Source organism: Callithrix jacchus, chromosome 22 (assembly GCF_049354715.1).
Source record: "Callithrix jacchus isolate 240 chromosome 22, calJac240_pri, whole genome shotgun sequence".
In the NCBI taxonomy this organism is placed as follows: Eukaryota; Metazoa; Chordata; class Mammalia; order Primates; family Cebidae; genus Callithrix; species Callithrix jacchus.
Genome location: NC_133523.1, coordinates 34,617,247 through 34,642,347, shown reverse-complemented (window position 1 = coordinate 34,642,347; position 25,101 = coordinate 34,617,247). Strand labels below are relative to the sequence as shown.

Here is a 25,101-nt window from a genome sequence, read left to right as displayed (position 1 = left end):
GGTTCAAGCGATTTCCCGCCTCAGCCTCCTGAGTAGCTGAGACTACAGGCACACGCCACCATCCCTGGCTAATTATTTGGATTTTAGTGGAGACGGGGTTTCACCATGTTGGCCAGGATGGTCTCCATCTCCTGACCTTGTGATCCACTCACCTCGGCCTCCCAAAGTTCTGAGATTACAGGCATGAGCCACCATGCCCAGCCATCCAGCTAATTTTTGTATTTTTGATATAGACGGGGTTTCACCGTGTTGCCCAGGCTGGTCTCAAACTCTGGCTCAAGTGATACGCCTGCCTCAGCCTCCCAAAGTGCTGGGATTACAGGTGTGTTACTGTACCCAGCTAAGATACACATTTCTGTCTCAGGGCCTTTGCACTGGCTGTTCCTCTGCCTGGAATGCTCTTTCCCCAGATGTTTCCCTCTCAGTGAGATCCCCCTGAAAATTCCAACTGCTCCCTCACTGTCCCTGCATTTTCTGAGCATGAATCCCTATTTAACCAACTCATTTATCCTGTATTTTTTCCAACTCTCTGTTTAGAATGTCAGACCTGTGAGGGCAGAGATCTCTGTCTCATTCATGCCTGTCTCCCCAGCACTGAGAACAGAGCCTGGGACAGTAGATGCTCAATAAATGATGATTCAATAAATAAGGGAAAGGAAGGAAGGAAAGAGGGAAGGAACTGGCAATCTGTGGGCTCTTGCGGATTGTCATCGGTCCTAGCTGGGAAGCAGGAGTGTTAGCATGTCTCTTCTTCCCGGATAAGACGGTGTCAGGCTGGGAAACTGAGGCACGAAGGGACACTGGTCACACTCTTTGAGCCGTGAAGCAGGAGCCGGCTTCAGACCAACTCTCAGTGTGGGGCTCAGAAGAAAAGGCCCCCGACGCCACCTGCTGGTGAGTAGTGTCATGATGGTTGTGCCCACTTTGCTGACGGAAGGCTGGCGATGCCCTTGAGGGGTGGGCAGGAAAGGAGGCAGCCCAGGGGCACCCCCAGCAGACATGCAAAGTCCATGGAGCCACAGTTTAAGGCTCTTGACTCCAGAAGCCCTACAGGCACCTCGCTCCATCAGTGCTATGCAGGAGGGTGGGGCCATGCCAGCAGAGGCCCGCCCTGTGTCACTCTGTGCCCACTCCCTCCACAGCCAGCCACGACTCCCACCTCTCTAGGAGGGGACAGTGCCCCAGCTCCATAGGGCTGCATGCACCCTACATGGGTGGGGCCTCTGGAGGGCAGGGGAGTCAGGACCCACCCAACTCCCCACTCAGGCCTGATCAGTGTCTGGTCACAGCAGCCAAGGTGACAAAACATAGGCTTCTGGAGGAGAGCGGCTCCCATCCCTAGAGGTACGTCCTCCGGCCAAACAGGGGTCTCACCACCCAGACATCATCTACAATCTTCCCATCCTGTGAGGGACAAAAACAGAGACAGTAGTTAGAGCTGAAAGCCTGAACTCTGGGGCCAGATGGCCTGGGTTCCAATCCCATCTCTGCCCTCCGATGGACTACGCAACCCTGAGCAAGGTGCTAGTCCTCTCTGGGCCTCAGTTTTCCTCATCTGAAAAGTGGTGGGAGAGTAAGAGTAGCCACATCACTCATGTTGTGGGAGTTAAATGAGATCGTATTTGTAAACGGAGCCCAGCATATGGAAGGGGCTGTGTGAGTGTAGGATATTTTTAGGGCACAAACTCTGGAGTCAGACAGACCTTGCTTTATATTCCAGCACATTCTCTCTTTCTTCTTTTTTTTGAGACAAAGTCTTGCTCTGTCATCCAGGCTGGAGTGCAGTGGCGCAATCTCGGTTCACTGTAACCTTCGCCTCCCAGATTCAAGCCATTCTCCTGCCCCAGCCTCCTGAGTAGCTGGGATTATAGGCATGTGCCACCACGCCCGGCTAATTTTTGTATTTTTAGTAGAAACGGGGTTTGTCCATGTTGGTCAGGCTGGTCTCAAACTCCTGACCTCAAGTGACCTGGTTGCCTCGGCCTCCCAAAGTGCTGGGATTACAGGTGTGAGCCACCACGCCTGGCCTTCACATCCACTCTCAAGCATGTGGCTAGACTGAGCATAACTTCCATGTTCTATGCAATGCGCGAGGTAATAGATGCCCAGGGTGATGGCGAGAACTGACTGAGATCACACACACAAAGTGTTTGGCCACTGCCTGTGAGTAGTGTCACGATGGTTGTGCCCACTTTGCTGACAGAAGGCTGGCGATGCCCTTGCGGGGTGGGCAGGAAAGGAGGCAGCCCAGGGGCACCCCCAGCAGACATGCAAAGTCCATGGAGCCACAGTTTAAGGCTCTTGATTCCAGAAGCCCTACAGGCACCTCGCTCCATCAATGCTATGCAATGCTAAACTCAATCAATGAGTTATCACATTCCAGCTCCACTGTCCTCCAGCTGTGTGACCCTGCGAAAATTACTTCCTCTCTCTGAGTCTTAGTTCCCTCACCTATAAAATGAAAAGGAAATCCACGCCTGTGGGATTATTTTGGTGTATAAAGAGCTGTTGGTGCCAGACACCGTGGCTCACACCTGTAATCCCAGCACTTCGGGAGCCTGAGGCGGCAGATCACCTGAGGTCAGGTGTTCAAGACCAGCCTGGCCAACATGGTGAAATCCTCTCTCTACTAAAAATAGAAACAATTAGCCAGGTGTGGTGGCACATGCCTATAGTCCCAGCTACTCCTGAGGCTGAGGCAGGAGAATCACATGAACCCAGGAGGTGGAAGTTGCAGTGAGCAGAGATCACGCCATTGCACTCCAGCCTAGGTAACAAGAGCGAAACTCCATCTCAAAAAAAACAAACAAACAAAAAAAGCAAAGAACCCGGGAAGTGGAGGTTGCAGTGAGCTGAGATCACGCCTCTGTACTCTAGCCTGGGTGACAGAGTGAGACTCCATCTCAAAAATTAATTAATTAATTAATTAAACAAAGTGCTACTAAATACAGAACATCTAGGCAGTGCCTGGTATGCAGTAGGTGCTCAATAAATCATAAATATTTTGATTATTTTAAAACTACAATGGCAAAAATAAAGAAAGGTGAGCCATTATTATTTGGGTCTACCTAACTGTAAGCCCCTCCTTTTACTCACCCACTTACTGTTTCCCCCCACCTGTGTCCCACCCTCACCTTTATCTTCCCCTGCCTCTCAGTAGTAAATTCCTACGCAATTTACCAAGTTCCACACTGTTCTAAGCATTTCATATGTAATAAGTCATTCAATCCCCATACAGTCCTATGAGATGGAAACTGTGATCATCCCCTCTCACAGATGGGAAAACTGAGGCTCAAAGAAGTTAGATAAGCGGCTCAAGATCACTCAGCTGTCAAGTAGCAGGAGCGGATTTCTAGCTCTACAGTCCACATTTATTTGTTGTTTTGAGTTAGGGTCTCACTCTGTTGCCCAGGCTGGAGTACAGAGGTGTGATTATAGCTCACTGCAACCTCTAACTCCTGGACTCAAGTGATCCTCCTGCCTCAGCCTCCCAAGTAGCTGGTACTGCAGACATCCGCCACCACCCTTGACTTATATTTTATTATTTATTTATTTTTTTTTTGAGACAGAGTCTCGCTCTGTCACCCAGGCTGGAGTGCAGTGGTGCCATCTCACCTCACTGCAACCTCCACCTCCCAGATTTAAGTGATTCTCCTGCCGTAGCCTCCCATGTAGCTGGGACACCTGCCACCATGCCCAGCTAATTTTTGTAATTTTAGTAGAGACTAAATTTAGTAGCAATTACAGACACCTGCCACCATCATGTCCAGTTAATTTTTGTAATTTTCACCACGTGGGTCAGGCTGGTCTCTAACTCCTGACGTCAAGTGATCCACCCTCCTCAGCCTCCCAAAGTGCTTGGATTTCAGGTGTGAACCAGTGCACTTGGCCTAATTTTTGTGTGTTTTTCTGTAGAAACTAGGTCTCACCATGTTACTTACGCAGGCTGGTCTTGAACTCCTGGACTCAAGCGATCCTCGTGCCACCGCACCCGGCCAGGAGTCTGTGTTTTTAACAACTCATCTGCCTGGCTGGGCCTGGCTATGCAGTAGGGTGACTTGGGCCTGCCCCTCACTGACCTGGTCGTCCGACACCTGCTGGACGTGGATGTGGGTCCCATTGAGGATGTGCAGCCGCGTGTACCCATACTCCTTCACACGCACGGCGCTCCAGGGCCTTGGAAAGACGGCAAAAGGCGTCAGCCGCTCCTCACAGCCCTAGGGGGGAGAACTGGTCAGACCCATAACAGGTGGAGGACCTGCAGGGAAGCAGAAATGACCTGCCAGCCCAAGACCCTGCTGCCCTCAAGGAATACAGTTAAGACTTGGCCACCATAGAGGTCGGGCGTGGTGGCTCACCCCTGTAATCCCAGCACTTTGGCTGAGGAGGGTAGATCACTTGAGGTCAGGAGTCAGAGACCAGCCTGGCCAACATGGTGAAACCCCTTCTCTACTAAAAATACAAAAATTAGCCTGATGTGGTGGTACACACCTGTAATCTCAGCTACTTGGGAGGCTGAAGCAGGACAATCGCTTGTACCTCGGAGGCAGAGTTTGCAGTGAGCTGAGATCATGCCATTGCACTACAGCCTGGGAGACAGAGTGAGACTGTCTCAAACAAAACCAAAACCAAAAAGACCTGGCCACAATCATGCTCACAATTGAACACTCTGCCCCAGCCAGGCTTCCCTTGCTCCAGGTCTCTGACTTCTAGAAAAGTGCATGGCTGTAGGCCAGACACAGTGGCTCACGCCAGTAATCCAGACATTTTGGGAGACTGAGGTGGGCGGATCACCTGAGGTCAGGAGTTCGAGACCAGCCTGACCAACATGGAGAAACCCCGTCTCTACTAAAAATACAAAATTAGCCGTGTGTGGTGGCACATGCCTGTAATCCCAGCTACTCGGGAGGCTGAGGCAGAAGAATCACTTGAACCCGGGAGGCAGAGGTTGCAGTGAGCGGAGATCGTGCCATTGCACTCCAGCCTGGGCAACGAGAGCAAAACTCCATCTCAAAAGAAAAAAGAAAAAAAAGAAAAGAAAAAGTACATGGCTGTATAAGGCTGCCCACTACAGCATTACAATAAAAGCTCTGAACCAGAAGCCATCTGTACGCCCATCAGGGAGTCAGTTAAATACATTATAGCATAGCCATCATAAAGCAGGGAAGCAGGGTGATACAGGAAGATGGCCGAGATGTGTGTGAAGGGGAAAAAGCAATTCGAAGAACAGAGAAATCACTGGGTCTGAAGCGGGCTGCGTGGTAGACCCTCCAAGATAGCATTTTAAAACACCAGTGTCTGGGGAAACAGAATGCTTGTGCTTGCAGCAGAAAAGCCAGGCACGAGGAGCAGAGAGGTTGTCGGAGTGAGGAAAATCACCATTTTGCACCCGGCGCTGTAATACCAGATTGAAGCAATGTTCATGAATGGATAAAACTAGCAGGGAAAGTTTGAGGCATAATAGGACGTCTGCATGATCTCAAAGTATCTCTCCAGGAGGTGCTTGTTAATTACAAAGGAAAAAAGACAATCACTTTATAGTGCAGAGGGCTGGCGGACACCTCCCTAACCAAGTGATCAAAGTGAACATCATCAGTAATGAGACCCATCCATATCACAGTTTCAGCGGAGAAATCAGAGGCTCAAAGAGGTTAAAAAGACATCGTGCAGCTGGTGTGGGATTGGTGGCTCACACCTGCAATCCCAGCCCTTTGGAAAGCTGAGGAGGGCAGACTGCTTGAGTCCAGGAGTTCAAGACCAACCTGGGCAACATGATGAAACCCCATCTCTACCAAAAAAAAAAAAAAAAAAATACAAAAATTAGCTGGGCATGGTGGTGCGCACCTGTAGTCCCAGCTACTCAGGAGGCTGAGGCAGGAGAATTGCTTGAACCCAGGAGGTGGAGGTTGCAGTAAGCCAAGATCGTGCAATTGCACTCCAGCCTGGGTAACAAGAGCAAAACTCCGTCTCAAAACAAAACAAAACAATAAATCGTAAGTGTGCTAATAACTTTGTTAAGCCCTATCCTATGTAGCTGTTAGACATGCCATGCTTACAGGCACGGAGTACATTCTATGTCCTTGTACTTAAGATATCTGTGCTGGAAGTTCTCACAGCATGTCCCAGCTCTCCATTGCTTTTACCTGTTTGGAAAAGTTTTAAGTTGTTAGCCAATCAGGTTTTAGTTTAGATGGTGAGGTCTGGCTCCAGGCAACAGAGATCAGACACAGCAGTAAGGACGACCCCAAATGCGTAAGGAGTAAATGTGTGTATCCCTTTGTTCTTTGTACTCTCCTGGCATGATAGCTGTTGAGAATACCTTTTCTGCAATACAGGAAGTAAAAACTACGTTGCTGAAAGATCCTTTGCCTCAGTGCTAATTTTTCTTCGCCACACCGAGCATCTATTTCCAACACCAGTGGACATGCTGCTAAGAGCTCCTGGCCTTAGGGCTGAGGGTGAAGTGGTGTCCACTGTGTAAAGCACCCAGCACTCAGGCCGGAGCAAAGCCAGCCCTCGATAGATAGGAAGAGAGAGAGAAACCAAAGGCACCCCTCCCCCTGCTCACAGCAGATCCCGTGATGATGTGGACAGGTCCCCGCGGGTTGGTGTAGGGCATCTCTTGGCTACCGTTAAATACCTGTGGAGGGGAGCAGCATTAAGTGGCGGGCAGTCACGCTGGACCATGCCGGGGGCATCAACCACACCGGCCCCAGCCTCATGGGTGCTCAGCCCTTCACGAGCCTCACCTGGTAGTTGTAAATTGGCCACAGTCGTTCGTACGAGTGCTCATGAGCCCACAGCTGCAAGTCCACCCCTGAGACAGAGCAAGCGAGGATCAGACCTCTGAAGCGGGGAGAGGCGGGGTATGGGGCATGGGTCCCAAGGGTCTCTCACCGTGTTTGTAGAAAAGATCCTCCAACCCGTACAGCTTGCCTCGGAGGCCTTTGCGGACCTGGGCAGGGTGAATGAGCAGGTGAGGGTGACACAGACCAACACCCGCTTGGATCTCAGCACCTCCCCGATGCTTCCCGGGACCTCCCAGATGCCTCCCAGGGAGGGGCCTCACCTTGCTCTCATGCTGTGTGCAGTCGTCCAGATCTGCATTGGAGCAGTACATGGGCCGGTGCCCCATGGTGATGATCCAGGGCCGGGCTGCCCGGTTCCTATTGGCTTTCTAGGGAGAAGGGCTCAGAGTGAGGGGCTGGGGGTCCGGGGTGGAGGGGGAGGTGGGGCCGGCCAGGGAACTATCGGGGACCTCCACCCAGGTTACCTGGAGGTCGCTCTCCAGCCAGCGAAACTGCCTCTGTACCAGGTGGCGGCCATAATGGAGAAAGAAATAAACCTCGGTGGAGAAGGAGATGATGTGGGCAGGACCCAGATCCCAGCTGGGAGAGGCAAAGGGCAGGGGTTAGGGCCGGGGCTCCGCTGCATCTCCCATCCTTGAGGGCAGAGGGCCAGTCCCCCGGCACCCCCACATTACCTGTACCACAGGCCCTCATTATCCCCCGGCATGCTGAAGCGAGCCTTGTAGTTAGAGAAGTTGCTAGAATGAAGGAAATACAAGGGATGGAGGTGAGGGACTGAATTTCATAGCCTTGCTCCTATACCCCACCCCGCCACTGTCAGGCCCTGAGTCTGGCTTCCAGCCCACCCCCACGTCCTCTTGCTACCACAATTGAGATGTTGCAGCATGAGAGACTCAGGGGAGACACTACGAAGAACAGGACCATTTTCATTGATCCAGCCCTCATCCACCACCACGGCCCTTGGTCCTCACTAGCGTTCTTCATGATTCCCAGGGCATGTCATGTACGGCAGGCTGGCAGCCACGGGTTCAATGAGCTGCATGAACCTATCCCCAACACGGGCGTTGTCCTGATCCATGTTGTAGGCAAAGTCTCCTGGGGGAGGGGGGCAGAAGGATGATGAGGACCCTGACCTGTCTCTGCTTTCTTTGGAATTGAAAGAGGCAGGTATGGTGGCTCACACCTGTTAATCCCAGCACCTTGGGAGGCCGAGGCAGGAGTATCACTTGAACCCAGGAATTCGACTCCCAGCCTCCCAAAGGGATTATAGGTGTGAGCCAATATAATCCAGCCTGGCCAAGATGTTTTGCTTTGTTTTCTTAGATGGAGTGTCCCTCTGCCACCCAGGCTGGAGTGCAGTGGTGTCATCTCGGCTCACTGCAACCTCCAGGGTTCAAGCGATTCTCCTGCCTCAGCCGCCCAAGTTGCTGGGATTACAGACACCACCCGGCTGATTTCTGTATTTTTAGCCAGGCTGGTCTCAAACTTCTGACCTCAAGTGATCCACCCACCTTGGCCTCCCAAAGTGCTGGAATTACAGGCATGAGCCACCACACCCAGCCCAAGATGAGTATTATTATTATTCCCATTTCAGATGGGGAAACTGAGGCCCCAGGTCACAGAGCTGGCTAGTGAAGATTTAGAATTAAAAACCAAGGAAGCCTGAATCCAGAGTCTGCACTTTGAAGCATACAATCCTCAATCCCCGTTACGCATCTCATTCCCTTCCCCGTCTTAAATAACACCAGCAATAATAATAATAATAACAGCACAAGGACACTGAAGTGCACCCGCACCCTGCCAGGCATCGGGAACTCATGTCGTCATCACCACCGTCCTGCGAACCTGGAACCAGCTTTTTCTCTAATCAAAATACACGGGGAAAATCCTGCTCCTGGCAAGAGCACCAGAGTTGAGATTTTAACCTGGGCAGGCTGGTTGACCACAGACACAATCTCCACGGCCAGTCCCATCCCCTGTCCCTTCAGAGACACATTGGCCTCAGCCCCGTCCCCTCCATGGTCCTAGCTCTACCCCTAATCTGTGCTCCCCCCACCATCCCTCCGTGCCCCCCACCATCCCTCCACGAGCCCCACTATCCTTCTGCACACCCCCATCAACCCTCTACGCACCTCCCACCAATCCTCCACTCTCCTTCCACGAAGCCCCCAGCAGCCCTCCACGAGGCCCCCACCATCCCTCTGCAGGCCCCTGCGGATGTGATTGCCTCACCCACGTGGAGAACGGCGTCGTACATGCCCCGCTGGGTTTCCCTGCGCAGCCGTGGGAAGGCCTTTGGGTTGTCAGCCCCCAGATCCCCAAACACAGCCAGACGGGGGCTCCAGTGGGCCCCATTTTTGAGGGCCCTGAAGCGGAACCGACGGCTCCAGCCCTGGGCACTGCCACAACGATAAACTGAAGGGAGAAGAAAAGGTTGCAGTCAGCTGGGCCCCCCAGGACCCTCCCTCCAACCCCCATCCTTCCTTGACTGGTGGTGGGGAGGAGATGGGGGGGACTAGTGGGAGCTGGCCCATGCCCCTTCAGTCTGCCTTCCTGGCACCTTCCATTTTCCTCCTGGGATCTCTTGCAATAGGCTTGCAGATAGGCAGAGGAGTTACCAGCCCAGCCTGAGCCACCAGCCAGCGGTAGCTTCTAGTCCATATCCCACTCCTCTTCCCATCAACAGCTCAGCCCGGGGCCCCTCTCACCATACTGAACCCCCGGCAGCAGCTTGCGCAGTGTGACTCGGTGTATGTAGAGCTTCCTCCGAAGAATGCCCCCGTCCACAAAGGGGACGAAGGTGCCCTGGGCGCGGAGGGGCAGGGGCCCTGACGGCTGCAACCCGAATTGCACTTCAGAGCGGGTTGGGACCCATGTGGTCCAGGTGACAGTCATGGAGCCTGGCTCACCTGGGGAGAAAGGGACAGAGGGTGGCGGGGGAGTGAGGTCTGGGGAGAGAGGGACGTGCATAAAAAGTGAGGGGCGTTGACAGTAACTGCTGTTGAACAGTTAGTAGTCAAGGACACAGGTTCTGGAACTGCCCAAGTTCAATCCCAGCTCTGCCTTTTCTTTTGTTGTTGTTTTGTTGTTTTTTTTCAGGCAGAGTTTCGCTCTTGTTGCCCAGGCTGGAGTGCAGTGGCACGATCTCGGTTCACGGCAACCTCTACCTCCTGGGTTCAAGCGATTCTCCTGCCTCCGCCTCCTGAGTATCTGGGATTACAGATGCCCACCACCATGCCTTCGTAATTTTTGTATTTTTAGTAGAGATGGGTTTTACCATGTTGGCCAGGCTGGTCTCAAACTCCTGACCTCAGGTAATCCACCCACCTTGGCCTCCCAAAGTGCTGGGATTACAGGTGTGATCCACTGCACCCGGCCCCAGCTTCACCTCTCTGAGCCTTAGTTTTCCTGTCTGCCAAATGGAAGAATAATAGTCTCTGCCCTATACGGTTGTTATGAGGCTTAGATGAACCAATAGAAGTAAAGCACGTAACAGTGCCTAGTACACTTAGGGTTATGTGGGGGAATGAGTATTATTATTAATATCATTATTTACCGTGTGCTGACCTTGTGCCAACACGATATCATTTAAGGGTTGCCAGCTTGGGTGTCTGGAGGCCACGGGTGATCTAAAGGGAGACAAGGGCCACCTGTACGACAGCAAGGAGTTGCAGAGCAGGTGGCCAACTGTAGACCCACCCTATCTCAAAGGGGCAGCCATCACTCAGATCTGGCAGTAGCCACCAAGCAAGCAGGAAATGAGCCCAGTACCAGCAAAGCTACTGACTTTTTTTTTCTTTTGGAGATAGGGTCTCACTCTGTTGCCCAGGCAGTGATGCCATCATAGCTCACTGCAGCCTTGACCTCCTGGGCTCAAGCCATCTTCCAGCCTCAGCCTCCCAAGTAGCTGGAACCACAGGCACATGCCACCATGCCCAGCTAATTTTTTTTTTTTGAGGTGGAGTCTTGCTCTGTTGCCCAGGCTTGAGTGCAGTGGTGCAATCTTAGCTCACTGCCACTTCTGTGAGATGGTCTGGCTCTGTGTCCCCACTCAAATCTCATCTTGAATTTTACTCCCATAATTCCCATGTGTTGTGGGAGGGACCAGTGGGAAATCATTTGAACATGGGGGGCGGTTTCCCCCATACTGTTCTCATGGTAGTGAATAAGTCTCATGAGATCTTGTGGGTTTATCAGGGGTTTCCACATTTGCTTCTTCCTCATTTTCTCTTGCCACCAGCGTGTAAGAAATGCCTTTCACTTCACTGGCTGGGCACAGTGGCTCACGCCTGTAATCCCAGCACTTTGGGAGGCCAAGGTGGGTGGATCACCTCAGGTCAGGAGTTCGAGACCAGCCTGGCCATCATGGTGAAACCCTGTCTCTACTAAAAATACAAAAACTAGCCAAGCATGGTGGCAGGTGCCTGTAATTCCAGCTACTCAGGAGGCTGAGGCAGGAGAATCGCTTGAACCTGGGAGACGGAGGTTGCAGTGAGCTGAGACCGTGACATTGCACTCCAGCCTGGGTGACAGAGCAAGACTCCATCTCAAAAAATTAATAAATAAATAAATAAATAAATAAAAATAAAGTACTTAATCTTCCTAAGTCTTAGTTTCCTCATCTGTAAAATAGGGAGAATTAAAAATTTATGAAAGAAAAAAAATGCCTTTCACCAGCTGGATGTGGTGGCTCATGCCTGTAACCCCAGCATTTTAGGAGGCCAAGGTGGGTGGATCACAAGGTCAGGAGAGTGAGACCATTTTGGCCAACATGGTGAAACCCCGTCTCTACTAAAAAGACAAAAATTAGCTGGGAGTGGTGGCACACACCTATAGTCCCAGTTACTTGGGAGTCTGAGGCAGGAGAATTGCTTTACTGGGAGGCAGAGGTTGTAGTGAGCCAGGATTGTGCCACTGCACTCCAGCCTGGCAACAGAGTGAGACTCTGTCAAAAAAAAAAAAAAAAGAGAGAGAGAGAAAGAGGAAGGAAAGAAAGAAAGAAAGAAAGAAAGAAAGAAAGAAAGAAAGAAAGAAAGAAAGAAAGAAAGAAAGAAAGAGAGAAAGAGAAACGCCTTTCCCCTCCCGCCATGATTCTGAGGCCTCCCCAGCCACGTGGAACTGTAAGTCTAATGAAACGTCTTCTTCTTCCCAGTCTCGTGTATGTCTTTGTCAGCAGCGTGAGAATGGACTAATACAGTAAATTGGTACCAGTAGAGTGGGGCGTTGCTGAAAAGATACCTGAAAATGTGGAAGCGACTTTGGAACTGGGTAACAGGCAGAGGTTGGAACAGTTTGGAGGGCTCAGAAGAAGAAAGGAAAATGTGGGGACACTCGGAGCTTCCTAGTGACTTGTTGAATGGCTTTGACAAAAATACTGACAGTGATACGGACAGTGAAATCCAGGCAGAGGCAGTCTCAGGTGGAGATGAGGAACTCGTTGGGAACTGGAGCAAAGGTGACTCTCGTTATATTTTAGCAAAGAGACTGGCACGATTTTGCCCCTGCCCTAGAGATATGTGGAACTTGGAACATGAGAGAGATGATTTAGGGTACCTGGCAGAAGAAATTTCTAAGCAGCAAAGCATCCAAGATGTGCTGTTAAAGGCATTCTTTTGGGCCGGGCACGGTGGCTCATGCCTGTAATCCCAGCACTTTGGGAGGCTGACGTGGGTGGATCATGAGGTCAACAGATCGAGACCATCCTGGTCAACATGGTGAAATCCCGTCTCTACTAAAAATACAAAAAATTAGCTGGGCATGGTGGCGTGTGCCTGTAATCCCAGCTACTCAGGAGGCTGAGGCAGGAGAATTGCCTGAACCCAGGAGGCGGAGGTTGCGGTGAGCCGAGATCGCGCCATTGCACTCCAGCCTGGGTAACAAGAGCGAAACTCCGTCTCACTCTGTTGCCCAGGCTGGAATGCAGTGGTGCAGTCTTGGCTCACTGCAACCTCCACCTCCCAGGTTCAAGCGATTCTCCTGTCTCAGCCTTCTGTGTAGCTGGAATACAGGCATGTGTCACCATGCCCGGCAAATCTTTGTATTTGGGGTTTGGGAACCTCTGCCTAGATTTCAGAAGATGTATGGAAACTTCTGGATGCCCAGGCAGAAGTTTGCTGCAGGGGCAGGGCCCTCATGGAGAACCGCTGCTAGGGCAGTGCAGAAGGGAAATGTGGGGTTGGAGCCCCCACACAGTGTCCCTACTGGGGCACCACCTAGTGGAACTGTGACAAGAGGGCCACCATCCTTCACACCCCAGAATGGTAGATCCACTGATAAATTGCACTGTGCTCCTGGAAAAGCTGCTGACAATCCATGCCAACCTGTGGAAGCAGCCAGGAGGGAGGCTGTACCCTGCAAAGTCACAGGGGCGGTGCTGCCCAAGACCATGGGAAGCCACCTCTTGCATCAGCGTGACCTGGATGTGAGACCTGAGCTCAGAGGGAATAATTTTGGAGCTTTAAAATTTGACTGCCCTGCTGGATTTTGGACTTGCATGGGTCCTGTAACCCCTTTGTTCTGGCCAATGTCCCCCATTTGGAATAGTATTTACCCCGTAACTATACCCCCATTGTATCTAGGAAGTAACTAACCTGCTTTTGATTTTTACAGGCTCATAGGTGGAAGGGACTTGCCTTCAGATGAGATTTTGGACTGTGAACTTTTGGGTTAATGTGGAAATGAGTTAAGACTTTGGGGGACTGTTGAGAAGACATGATTGGTTTTGAAATGTGAACACAGGAGATTTGGAGGAGCCAGGGGCAGAATGATATGGTTTGACTCTGTTCTCACCCAAATCTCATCTTGAATTATATTCCCATAATTCCCATGTGTTGTGGGAGGGACCTGGAGGGAGATCATTTGAATCACGGGGGCGGTTTCCCTCATACTGTTCTCGTGGTAGGGAATGAGTCTCATGAGATCTGATGGTTTTATGAGGAGTTTCCGCTTCTGCTGTTTCTTCATTTTCTCTTGCCTCCACCACGTAAAAAGTGCCTTTCACCTCCTGCCATGATTCTGAGGCCTCCCCAGCCAGGTGGAACTGTAAGTCCAACTAAATCTTTTTCTTCCCAGTCTCAGGTATGTCTTTATGAATAGCATGAAAACAAATTAATACACCCCACCTTCTGGGTTCAAGTGATCCTCCCACCTTAGGCTCCTGAGTAGCTGGGACCACAGGCGTGCACCTGTATGCCCAGCTCATTTTTAATTTTTTTTCTTAGAGATGGGATCTTGCTGCGTTGCCCAGGCTTGTCTTGAACTCCTGGGCTTGAGTGACCCGCCCTCCTTGGCCTCCCAAAGTGCTGGGATTACAGGCACGAGCATGTCCCGACTTTTCTATTGACTTCTAGAACATATCTTTACACAGCAGTTTTAATAACCCAGGAGCATATATAGATAGGAAAATCCATATTTTAAAGCGATAGTTTCAAATTTTTAAATGTTAGCACCCAAGTCAAGGTTTTAAAAATGCCGTGTGGTGTAGTGTAACGTTAGGAGTTCTTCCTCCAGCCATACAAAAACGCACGTGCCCAGGGTTATTGATGGCAGTAGGCTTTGTAATTGCAAAATATGGGAAACAACCTGAATGCCCATATTTAGGAGAGTGACTGAATAACATCCGCACAATGGTGTAAAAAAGAATGAGGGCAAGCTCCAAGAACTGCTATGAAATGCTTCCAGGACATACTGTTAAACCAAAAATAGCGAAGTGCAGAAGAGTGTAGTTACTGCCCTGAATGTAAGGGGATAGAGGAAAACACGCAGGTGTCTCTGCTTATTCAAAAGAAAAACACATAGCATCCACCAGGTACTAAGGAGATGAATTCTGGCCAGGTACGGTGGCTCACACTTGTAATCCCAGCACTTTGGGCGGTCAAGGTGGGTGGGTCACCTGAGGTCAGGAGTTTGAGACCAGCCTGGCCATTATGGTGAAACCCCAACTCTAAAAAAGGTACACAAATTAGCTGGGCATGATGGTGGGCACCTGTAATCCCAGCTACTTGGGCTGAGGCAAGAAAATTGTTTGAACCTGGGAGGTGGAGGGTGCAGTGAGCCAAGATCGTGCCACTGCACTCCAGCCTGGGTGACAGAATAAGACTCCATGTCTAAATAAATAAATAAATAAGAGATGAATTACTTACAGGAGATGGATGGAAAATGAGGTAGAAAAAAAGAGGAGGTCAGACATGGTGGCTCACACCTATATTCCCAGCACTTTGGGAGGCCGAGGTGGGTAGATTGCTTTGAGGCCAGGAGTTACAGACAAGCCTGGCCAACATGGTGAAACCTCTTCTCTACTAAAAATGCAAAAATTAGCTGGGTGAGAAGTTCAAGACCAGCCTGGTCAACATGGCAAAACCTCATCTCTACTAAAAATACAAAAATTAGCCAGGCATGGTGGCTCATGCCTATAATTCCAGCTACTCAGCAGGCTGAGGCAGAATAATCACTTGAAATTGGGAGGCGGAGATTGCAGTGAGCAGAGATCGTGCCACTGCACACCAGCCTGGGTGACAGAGCGAGAATCCTCCAAAAAAGAGGAAGAAAGAAAGATGGAAGGAAGGAGAAAGAAAGAAGGAAGGAAGGAAAGAAGGGAGGGAGGGAGGGAGAGAAGGAAGGAAGGAAGGAAGGAAGGAAGGAAGGAAGGAAGGAAGGAAGGAAGGAAGGAAGGAAGGAAGGAAGGCAGGCAGGCAGGCAGGCAAGGGGAGTGGGAACAGAGTAGCAGGGATGAGGAAAGCCCTTCTCTGAGTCAGGCGTTTGTGTAATTTTGAGTCCTGGAACTATAGCCATGTTTCACATTTCCCTCACGCACCCACAAAATAAATAAAACTATCCGGGTGTGGGGGGAACCCAATATGGAACAGAAACACTAAGAAGTGGACCTAACCAGATTTAAAAATGAATAGCATAACCACACGGAAGCGGGTGAGGAAGAAACACAGTCCTAACGGGATTATTATAAGGCAAAAGACCGAAAGGCCTGTGAATAAAGGCTGTCACCTTGGCAGTGGGTGCTTCTCACAGCCACACCTGTAAATGATTCTGAAACGGCTTTTTAAATTTTTGATACAGAGTTTCACTCTTGTTGCCAAAGCTGGAGTGTAATAGCACGATTTCAGCTCATTGCAACCTCTGCCTCCTGGGTTCAAGTGACTCTCCTATCTCAGCCTCCCAAGTAGCTGGGATTACAGGCATCTGTGGCTAAATTTTTGTATTTTTAGTAGAGACAGGGTTTTATCATATTGGCCAAGCTGGTCTCAAACTCCTAACCTCAGGCGATCCGCTTGTCCCAGCCTCCCAAAGTGCTGAGATTACAGGTGTGAGCCACCACACCTGGACATAACTGCTTTATGTGTATACTAGGATTGAACAAATAAGTATATTATAGACAATCAGAGTCAAATTTCTGAGTGTTAGAGGAAGAAGTTACAAAAAGGAAAGATGAGGCTAAAATAAACCCACAGTGCTGGGCTGAAATCAGGGATATCAGAGTGATCTCATGGTAATTACATTTTTTTTTGAGTTGGAGTCTTTCTCTATCACCCAGGCTGGGGGGCAGTGGTGTGATCTCAGTTCACTGCAACCTCTGCCTCTCAGGTTCAAGTGACTCTCCTGCCCCAGCCTCCTGAGTAGCTGGGATTACAGGTGCACGCCACCACACCTGGCTAATTTTTTGTATTTTTAGTAGAGATGGGGTTTCACTACACTGGTCAGGCTGGTCTCGAACTCCTGACCTCAAGTGATCCACCCACCTTGGCCTCCCAAAATGCTGGAATTACAGTGTGAGCCTCTGTGCCCAGCCAGGTAATTAATTTTTATACAGATTCAAACATAAATGTGTGAATATGCAGCTTCATATACACGCATGTATTGTCTCTCTGTGTCTGTTGAGAGGAACTAGAAGCAATGACACCCCAGTGGCAATAAGCATGCCTACCACTCAGATCTCAGCTTCTAAACACCCACTCTCCAATCAAAAGAAACTGGACGGCTGAGCACAGTGTCTCACACCTGTAATCCCAGCACTTTGGGAGGCCAAGGCAGTGGATCACAAAGTCAGGAGTTCGAGACCAGCCTGACGAACATGGTGAAACCCCATCTCTACTGAAAATACAAAAATTAGCCAGGCATGGTGGTGGATGCCTGAAATCCCAGCTACTCAGGAGACTGAGGCAAAAGAATCACTTGAAAACCCAGGAGGCGGAGGTTGCAGCGAGCAGAGATTGCACCATTGCACTCCAGCTTGGGCGACAGGAGTGAAACTCCAGCTCGGAAAAAAAAAAAAAAAGAAGAAGAAGAAGGAGGAGGGAATTAGAAAATTAGAAAATCACCATTAGGGAAACACCACGCTAATAATTGTTGCCGATAAGATACACTGATGGATGCTAAAATTAGTGGGCAAACATTGAGGAGAAACAGAATTTGCGTTGTCTTGAGCTATCTCCCTCAAGATATTTACTAATTACAAAGGAAAGAATAATTACTTTATAGTGAAGAAACCCAGCAGGCACCTCCTTGATCAAACAATCAGGGGCAACATCAATAAGTCATAGCCACACCTTGATCCTTCATATCATGCACCAGGAAGGGCACAACATCACATGTATGACAGTCTTGCCAAAAACACATCACTTAATTCCAGTAGGGAGAAAATATCAGACAAACCCCAGATGAGAGATACTGTACAAGATAGCTGATCAGTACTCAGCAATACGAAGACTGTGAAAGATAAGGGAAGACTGAGAAACTGATGGATGGGCGGAGACTAGGGAGGCAAAACCACTAAGTGCAATGTGAGATCCTGGATCAGATTCTGGAAGGGAAAACGGACATTAGTCGAAAAATGGGTGAGATCCAGGTGAGAGCTGTAGTTTAGTTAATGGTATTGTACCAATCTTGATTTCTTGATTTTAATTGTTGTACCATGATTAAGTAAAATGTTAACATCAGGGAAACTGAGTGAGGGGAGACAGGAACTCTGTAATATTCTGGAATGTTTCTGCTAAATCTAAAAGTAGTACAAAATTAAAAAGTGTTTGTTTGTTTGTTTGTTTGTTTGTTTTTGAGATAGAGTTTCGCTCTTGTTGCCCAGGCTGGAGTGCAATGGCACAATCTCGGCTCACTGCAACCTCCGCCTCCCAGATTCAAGTTATTCTTCTGCCTCAGACTCCCGAGTAGCTGGGGTTACAGGTGCCCGCCACCATGCCCAGCTAATTTTTGTATTTTTCAGTAGAGATGGGGTTTCGCCACATTGGCCAGGCTGGTCTTGAACACCTGACCTCAGGTGCTTGTTTTAGGACAGGCGTGGTGGCTCATGCCTGTAATCCCAGCACTTTGGGAGGCCAAGGCAGGCGGATCACCTGAGGTCAGGTGTTCAAGACCAGCCTGGCCAATGTGGCAAAACCCCATCTCTACTGAAAAATACAAAAATTCGGGACTGGGCACAGTGGTTTATGCCTGTAATCCCAGCACTTTGGGAGACCAAGGCTGGTGGATCACTTGAGGTCAGGTGTTCAAGACCAGCCTAGTCAACATGGTCAACCTCTCTACTAAAAATACAAAAATTACCTGGGCATGATGGCATGCACCTGTAGTCCCAGCTACTTGAGAAGCTGAGGCAGGAGAATTACTGGAACCCAGGAGGCAGAGGTTGCAGTGAGCTGAGATCATGCCATTGCACTCCAGCCTGGGCAACAGAGTGAGACTCTGAGTCAAAAAAAGCAAAAATACAAAAATCAGCCAGGCGTTGGTGGCAGGTGCCTATAATCCTAGCTACTCAGGAGGCCGAGGCAGGAGAATCCCTTGAACTCGAGAGGCGGAGGTTGCAATGAGCCAAGATCGCACCACTGCACTCCAGCCTGAGTGACAGAGTGAGACTCTGTCTCAAAACAATCAAACAAACAAAAAACCCCACGAATATCATGGGCTCCTGACCAGCCTGCCGGCATTGATTCCAGGCTATGTGATCTGGGGTCAGACTCTTCCCCTGCTATGAGCCTCAGTTTACTGTCTTTTCAAATGGGAGTACCTTAACCTGTGGCTTAAGGTTGATATCAGATTAAACGAGTTATCCAAGTTATCCATCTAAAGCACTTATAAGCATATACTTGCCATTGTTACTGTGTAGGCTGAAAAGGGACAGCCGTGAGCTCACTGGATCGTCACATCGGCACTATGAGACGGGTTTTTACTGTCTTTCCCATTCTTACAGACGCCTCCAGGCAAAGTGCTTTGTTCAAGGTGGCTAGACCGGCAAATGCCAACCCAGTTCATTTGCCACATTGCAGTAACCTATAAGAAAGTCTTTCTGCTGGGCATGGTAATTCATGCCTGTTATCCCAGCACTTTGGGATGCTGAGGTAGGAGCATCACTTGAGCCCAGGAGTTTGAGACCAGCCTGGAAAATATACTGAGACCTTGTCTCTACAAAAAAATAAAAAGAATTAGCTATGTCTAAATATCCTGCCTATACCACAAAAAAAAAAAAAAAAAAAAAAAAGAATTAGCTAGGCATGGTAGTGCACGTCTGTAGTCCCAGCTACTCAGGTGGCTGAGGCAGGAGGATCGCTTATGCCCAGAACAGTAAACTGTGATTGCACCATTGCATTCCAGTGTGGGCAACAGAGGGAGAACCCCATCTAAAAAAAAAAAAAGAAAAGAGGCTGGGCTGGGTGGCTCATGCCTATAATACTAGCACTTTAGGAGGCCGAGGCAGGCGGATCACGAGGTCTGTCTCTACTCAAAATACAAAATATCAGCCAGGGGTGGTAGCATGTGCCTACAATCCCAGCTACTTGGGAGGCTGAGGCAGAGAATCACTTAAACCAAGGAGGCAGAAGTTGCAGTGAGCCGAGATCACGCTGCTGCAGTGCAGCCTGGCAACAGAGCAAGACTGTCTCAAAAAATCAAAAAGAAACTATCTTCTCTGAAGGTGTAAAAGACATGAAAAAGAAAGAAAGGTAAGGAATGACTGAGGAACTATCACAGATAGAAAAGACCAGGACTAGAGCCGGGCGTGGTGGCTCACACCTGGAATCCCAGCACTTTGGGAGGCTGAGGCGAGTGGATCACTTGATGTCAGGTGTTTGAGACCAACCTGGACAACATGGTGAAACCCTGTCTCTACTGAAAATACAAAAATCAGCCAGGTGTGGTGGCGCACGCCTGTAATCCCAGCTATTGGGGAGGCTGAGGCAGGAGAATCGCTTGAACTCAGGAGGCGAAGGTTGCAGTGAGCCGAGATCGCGCCATTGCACTCCAGCCTGGGCAGTAGAGTGAGACTCCATCTCAAAAAAAGAAGGATAAATTAACTGGGAATGGTGTCATGCACCTGAGGTCCCAGCCATTGGAGAGACTGAGGTGGGAGGATCGCTTGAGCCTGGGAGCTGAGGCTGCAGTGAGTCATGTTTGTCCCACTACACTCTGGTGGCAAACCCTGACACAGCCAAACCCTGTCTCAGAAAACAAACAGCTTTTCTCCCCGTTTCAATGACATGTCTGCGCAAGAACAGTTTCTTCACAGGCAAAATCCAAAACAACAAAACACAACAGACTGAAATGAAAACAGATCTGAGGAGAATCCAGGTGTCAGTTACTAAACCAGATACTGAAGAACCTCAGGCGAGGCACGGTGGCTTATGCCTATAATCCCAGCACTTTGGGAGGCCAAGACGAGGTTGCTTGAGCTCAGAAGTTCGAGACCAGCCTGGGCAACATGGTGAAACTCGATCTCTATAAAAAATACAAAAATTAGCCAGGTATGGTGGTGGGTGCCTGTAATCCCAGGTATTCGGGAGGCTGAGGTAAGAGAATCGCTTGAACCCTGCAGGGTGGAGGATGCAGTGAGCCAAGATTGTGCCACTGCACTCCAGCCTGGGTGACAGAGTGAGACCCTATCTCAAAAAAACAAAAAATTAAAGATTGTTAGAAGATGCAAGTCAATGCCACTCTCTTTACTCAATTTCTTCTTGTGCAAAATATGGTTTTTTCACAAAAATACCACTTACATGAATACAGAAGGCATTCGTTATTGTTAATTTTAAATGACAATAATTTTTTTTTTTTGAAATGGAGTCCCACTCTGTTGCCCAGGCTGGAGTGCAGTGGCACGATTTCAGCTCACTGCAACCTCTGCCTCCTGGGTTCAAGTGATTCTCCTGCCTCAGCCTCTTGAGTAGCTGGGATTAAAGGTGTGCACCACCATGCCCAGTTAATTTTTGTATTTTTAGTAGAGATGGGGTTTCACCACGTTGGTCAGGCTGGTCTCAAATTCCTGACCTTGTGATCCACCTGCCTCAGCCTCCCAGAGTGCTGGGATTTACAGGAGTGAGCCACCATGCCCGGCCGATAATAGGCAGGTGGATCACGAGGTCAAGAGATCAAGACCATCCTGGTCAACATGGTGAAACCCCGTCTCTACTAAAAATACAAAAAATTAGCTGGGCATGGTGGCGCGTGCCTGTAGTCCCAGCTACTCAGGAGGCTGAGGCAGGAGAATTGCCTGAACCCAGGTGGCGGAGATCGCGCCATTGCACTCCAGCCTGGGTAACAAGAGTGAAACTCCGTCTCAAAAAAAAAGATTTTAAATGCCTCAGTTTTAATACCTAATATAGTAAATATAGTAAAATATAGTAAATATTGCTAGCTACACTGCACATAAACTAAAGCTCTTTGATATTCTCCATAAATTTTAGCAATGTAAAACAGTCCTGAGATTAAAAATGTATGGAAATTGCTACTACCTGCCAAGCTCAGTTCTGTCTCCCCCACCTTTATTTTTTTGAGACAGGTTCTCTCTCTGTCACCTAGGTTGGAGGGTAGTGGCATGATCTTGGCTCACTGCAACCTTTGCCTGCTGGGCTCAAGTGATCCTCCTGCCTCAGCCCCCAAGTAGCTGCAACTATGGGCACGAGCCACCATGCCCAGCTAATTTTTATATTTTTTTGTAGAGATGGGGTTTCGCTATGTTACCCAGGCTGCTTTTGAACTCCTGAGGTCAAGCAATCCACCCACCTTGGCGTCCCAAAGTGCTGGGATTACAGGCATGCACCACTGTGCTCCGCCTCCTCCTTTTTTTTTTTTTTTTTTAGACAGGGTCTCTGTTGCCCAGACTGGAGTATAGTGGCCAATCATGGCTCACTGTAGCCTTGAACTCCTGGTCTCAAGCAATCCTCTTACCTCAGTCTCCCGAGTAGCTGGGACTACAGGTGCATGCCACCACACCTGGCTAAGATTTTTTCTTTTTTTCCCTAAGAGGCAGAGGTCTCACTGTGTTTCCTAGGCTGGTCTCAAACTCCCAGCCTCAAGTGATCCCCCTGCCTCAGCCTCCCAAATTGCTAGAACTACAGGTATGAGCCACCACACACAGCCTCAGTTCTACCTGTTTACAGGTAGCAACTCATTATACCTCACCATGAGGTTGTACTAATATTACCCCATTATCCAGATGAGGAGGCTGAGGCCAGAGAGGTTAAGCCACTTGCCCAAGATCATACAGCAGATACATAGCAAAACTGGGATTCTAACCCAAGTGGTCTGAGTGCTGAGGGTCCAGAGTCCAAGCTCTCACCCCCACAGTGCAAGGATCCTAATTAAAGATCAGGAAGCAGTCAGTCTTGTGGGGAAGAGGAGAGGAGGGATGGAGAAGGGACTGGGTAACCCAGCTCTGTCATCACTCATCTACTAGTTCCTTCCACAACTGGCTCTAAGACCCACCATGCGCAAATGAACGTGCCAGGTCCTGGAGACATGACAGGGATGCAATCAGTGAACAAGAACAGCAGCAGACCGCTTTAGAGAGCCGAGAGCCCTCACTGTGGGCTGAGCACCGTGATCATTCCCTGCACTTCCAGATGTACCACGGCCTGTGCGCCCCATTTCACAGAGGCGGATGACCGAGGCTCAGGAGGAATGAGCCACCTGCCTAGGGGCCCACAGTGTGGGATTTCTGAGCCCTTCACAATGTAGCACTGCTGGGCCTTGCTGGGAGAGGTGTAGAGAGGGGTCAGGGACACTTACCTGGGTAAGACAGATGGACTTGCTCTGGGGCAGCGCTGGAGGCCCTCGGGGACCCCTGGACTCCCAAGTAGCATAGCAGGAGCAGACAGCAGCAGGACCAGCAGCCAGGAAGGGAGTGCATGGTGGTGGGGTGGTGACAGCAGACAAGGGAAAGCAGGGGGACTGAGGAGATCAGCTCCCCACAGGTACAGCAGGAAGGGCAGGGAGGATGGGGAATAGCAGCGCTCTGTGGGAGTGAGGCAGGAGGGCAGGGAGGTCTTCTTCAAGACGGGTAGTTATCCAGACGCTGGAGAGAGAAACCCCAAATAAGAATCGCTAAGGAGCAGCAGCAGAGCTCTGAGCCTGCCTGCCAGTGTGCCAAGTGCTTGACATAGATTAACTCACGGGAGCCTCACGACATTGCTATGAGGTGATGGCTGTGAGCATTCATCATCCCTGTATCACAGATGAGGAAACTGAGCAACTGAGTGATTCAGCTGCACAACTAGCATGCACTGGAGCCAGGATTTGAACCCAGGAGGACCTGATTCTGGAGCCTTGCTCCTAACCAGAGCTCACTGTCAGTGCTGGGGGTCTGGGAGTGGGGTGGAGGCTGTGGAGTGGAGGAGGTTGCATTCGATAGCCCCAGCCCCAGCCCCAGGTTTCCATCCTGCTGTTAGAAACCCCAGTTCTCTTACCTACTCCCCAGATTCCAAGCATTCCCACCAGCAACCCCCTCCCCGCCCCCCCCCGCTCCCCCCCCCCCCCCCCCCCGTCCTGGGCCCTGGCAGCTCTACTCCATCCTTAGCCTTCCATTTTGCTCCTAGTGATCGCAATCCTCCCAAGCCACCCCCTGATCCCTTAAAGCCCATCCTGGCTAGAGAGGCTGCATCCTCTCTGCCCATCCCCAGCCACTCAGCCCTTCCCCGATCTGTACCCACCCCCCAACCCCCAGTGCTCCCCCCACCCCAGCTCCAGCTTGGTCTCCAGCTGCCAGGCTGGAGCCCCGTCGGGACCCTCCGGGAGCGGGGCGCCCTCCTGGACCCCGGCTCACCCTCGGGGGCGCGGGCTGCCCGCACGCACGTCTCCCGCCACCCGCGCCACCGCGGTATTTATGAGTTCGCTGGTGCCGAGGCCGCCTGCCGCCTACAGCCGTCCCAGCCCCGGAAGAGCCGGTCGCCTCGGGGTGACGGACTCCCCAGACAGCCACGGCCCCGGGTCCCACAGGTCCGGCCGGTCCCGGGCGCCCCACGCCCACCCGCCTACCACCCCCCCCCCGGGCGTGGCGCGGGAAGGGGGACCCAGGAAGGCTTGGTACGCCGCCGCCGCCACCTCCAAGTCGGCCACCAGGTGAGCGCCCGGGCAGGTCAGCCTGCGCTCGCCCCCCAGGAGCCCACTCATCAGCTGAGGACCCTCCCAGGGCACGGGCACCAGCCCCTAGCTTGGCCCTGCCGGATCCCCACCCAGGTACCCAGATGTGCAGGTACTTGGGGATCCCCAATGTTTCCAGCCTGCCTGCATCGTCCTAGCAATTCCTTGCCGCTACCACCTTCTCCATGCTGAGCCCACTGACTCCTACTCAGAAACCCGGGGCACCCTGAAAACAAAACCGGAACCCTGGAATTGCTGTGGGCTTTCTGAGCTGTGCGACCTGGGTGAGTTACTCAACCTTGCAGGACCTCGGGTGTTTTCACCTGTGAAAAGGAGGTGATGATCGTCTATACCCCATGGGCTGTTGTGAGGAGTAAACCAGTTGATACCTGAAACTTCATGCTGGTAACAGGGCTCGGCCCAGAGTAAGGGCTGGATAAGCATCAGCTGTTCTTTTTGTCGTTATTAATGCATGAACTCCAGAAGCTGACGTCTAGGGAGCGAGTTAGGTTTCTTCCCTGTAAGCCTTTGCGAGCTGTTTGAACGTGGGGAGGGCTTGCCACAAAAGAAGCAGCAGGAAAAGTCTGGGGGGTCCGGATTTCCAGCTTCCCCATCGTGTCCTGATGGCAGACACAATGACCCGCCACCACGTGGCTTTGTAAATTCAGAGTATATAGACTTCTACTGGTTGTGGGCACCAATTTCAGAAATTGGCACTAGGCGTGTGAGAAATTCAAAACGAGCCTTTTGCGCTGTGTTTTTTTTTTCTTCCCACTTCCAGAGTCTCCATTACAGCCTAAAATATGACAGAAGCGGCTCTATTAGCCAAACTTGAGTACCCGCCACTCCTGTGGCCACCAGTGATAAATAACCTCCCCTTATTCTTAGTTCTTCAGAATGGGAGGTTCCTAACCTTTAACGTGAT

The 25,101-nt window shown here is 50.5% G+C and overlaps 1 protein-coding gene across 1 annotated transcript; it reads right to left on the bottom strand.

The window, feature by feature from the left end:
- Positions 1 to 213: 213 nt before the first annotated feature.
- ACP7 (acid phosphatase 7, tartrate resistant (putative)) lies at positions 214 to 23,893 on the bottom strand. The gene is made up of 13 exons (XM_002762091.7): positions 23,860 to 23,893; positions 22,827 to 23,112; positions 9,518 to 9,718; positions 9,042 to 9,224; positions 7,781 to 7,904; positions 7,484 to 7,546; positions 7,274 to 7,388; positions 7,070 to 7,177; positions 6,898 to 6,955; positions 6,750 to 6,817; positions 6,569 to 6,640; positions 4,080 to 4,217; positions 214 to 1,404 (listed from the first exon to the last, which is right to left on the bottom strand). The coding sequence occupies exons 2-13, from the start codon at positions 22,945 to 22,947 to the stop codon at positions 1,339 to 1,341; spliced, it is 1,317 nt and encodes a 438-aa protein (XP_002762137.1). The 5' UTR covers positions 22,948 to 23,112; positions 23,860 to 23,893; the 3' UTR covers positions 214 to 1,338.
- Positions 23,894 to 25,101: the final 1,208 nt, after the last annotated feature.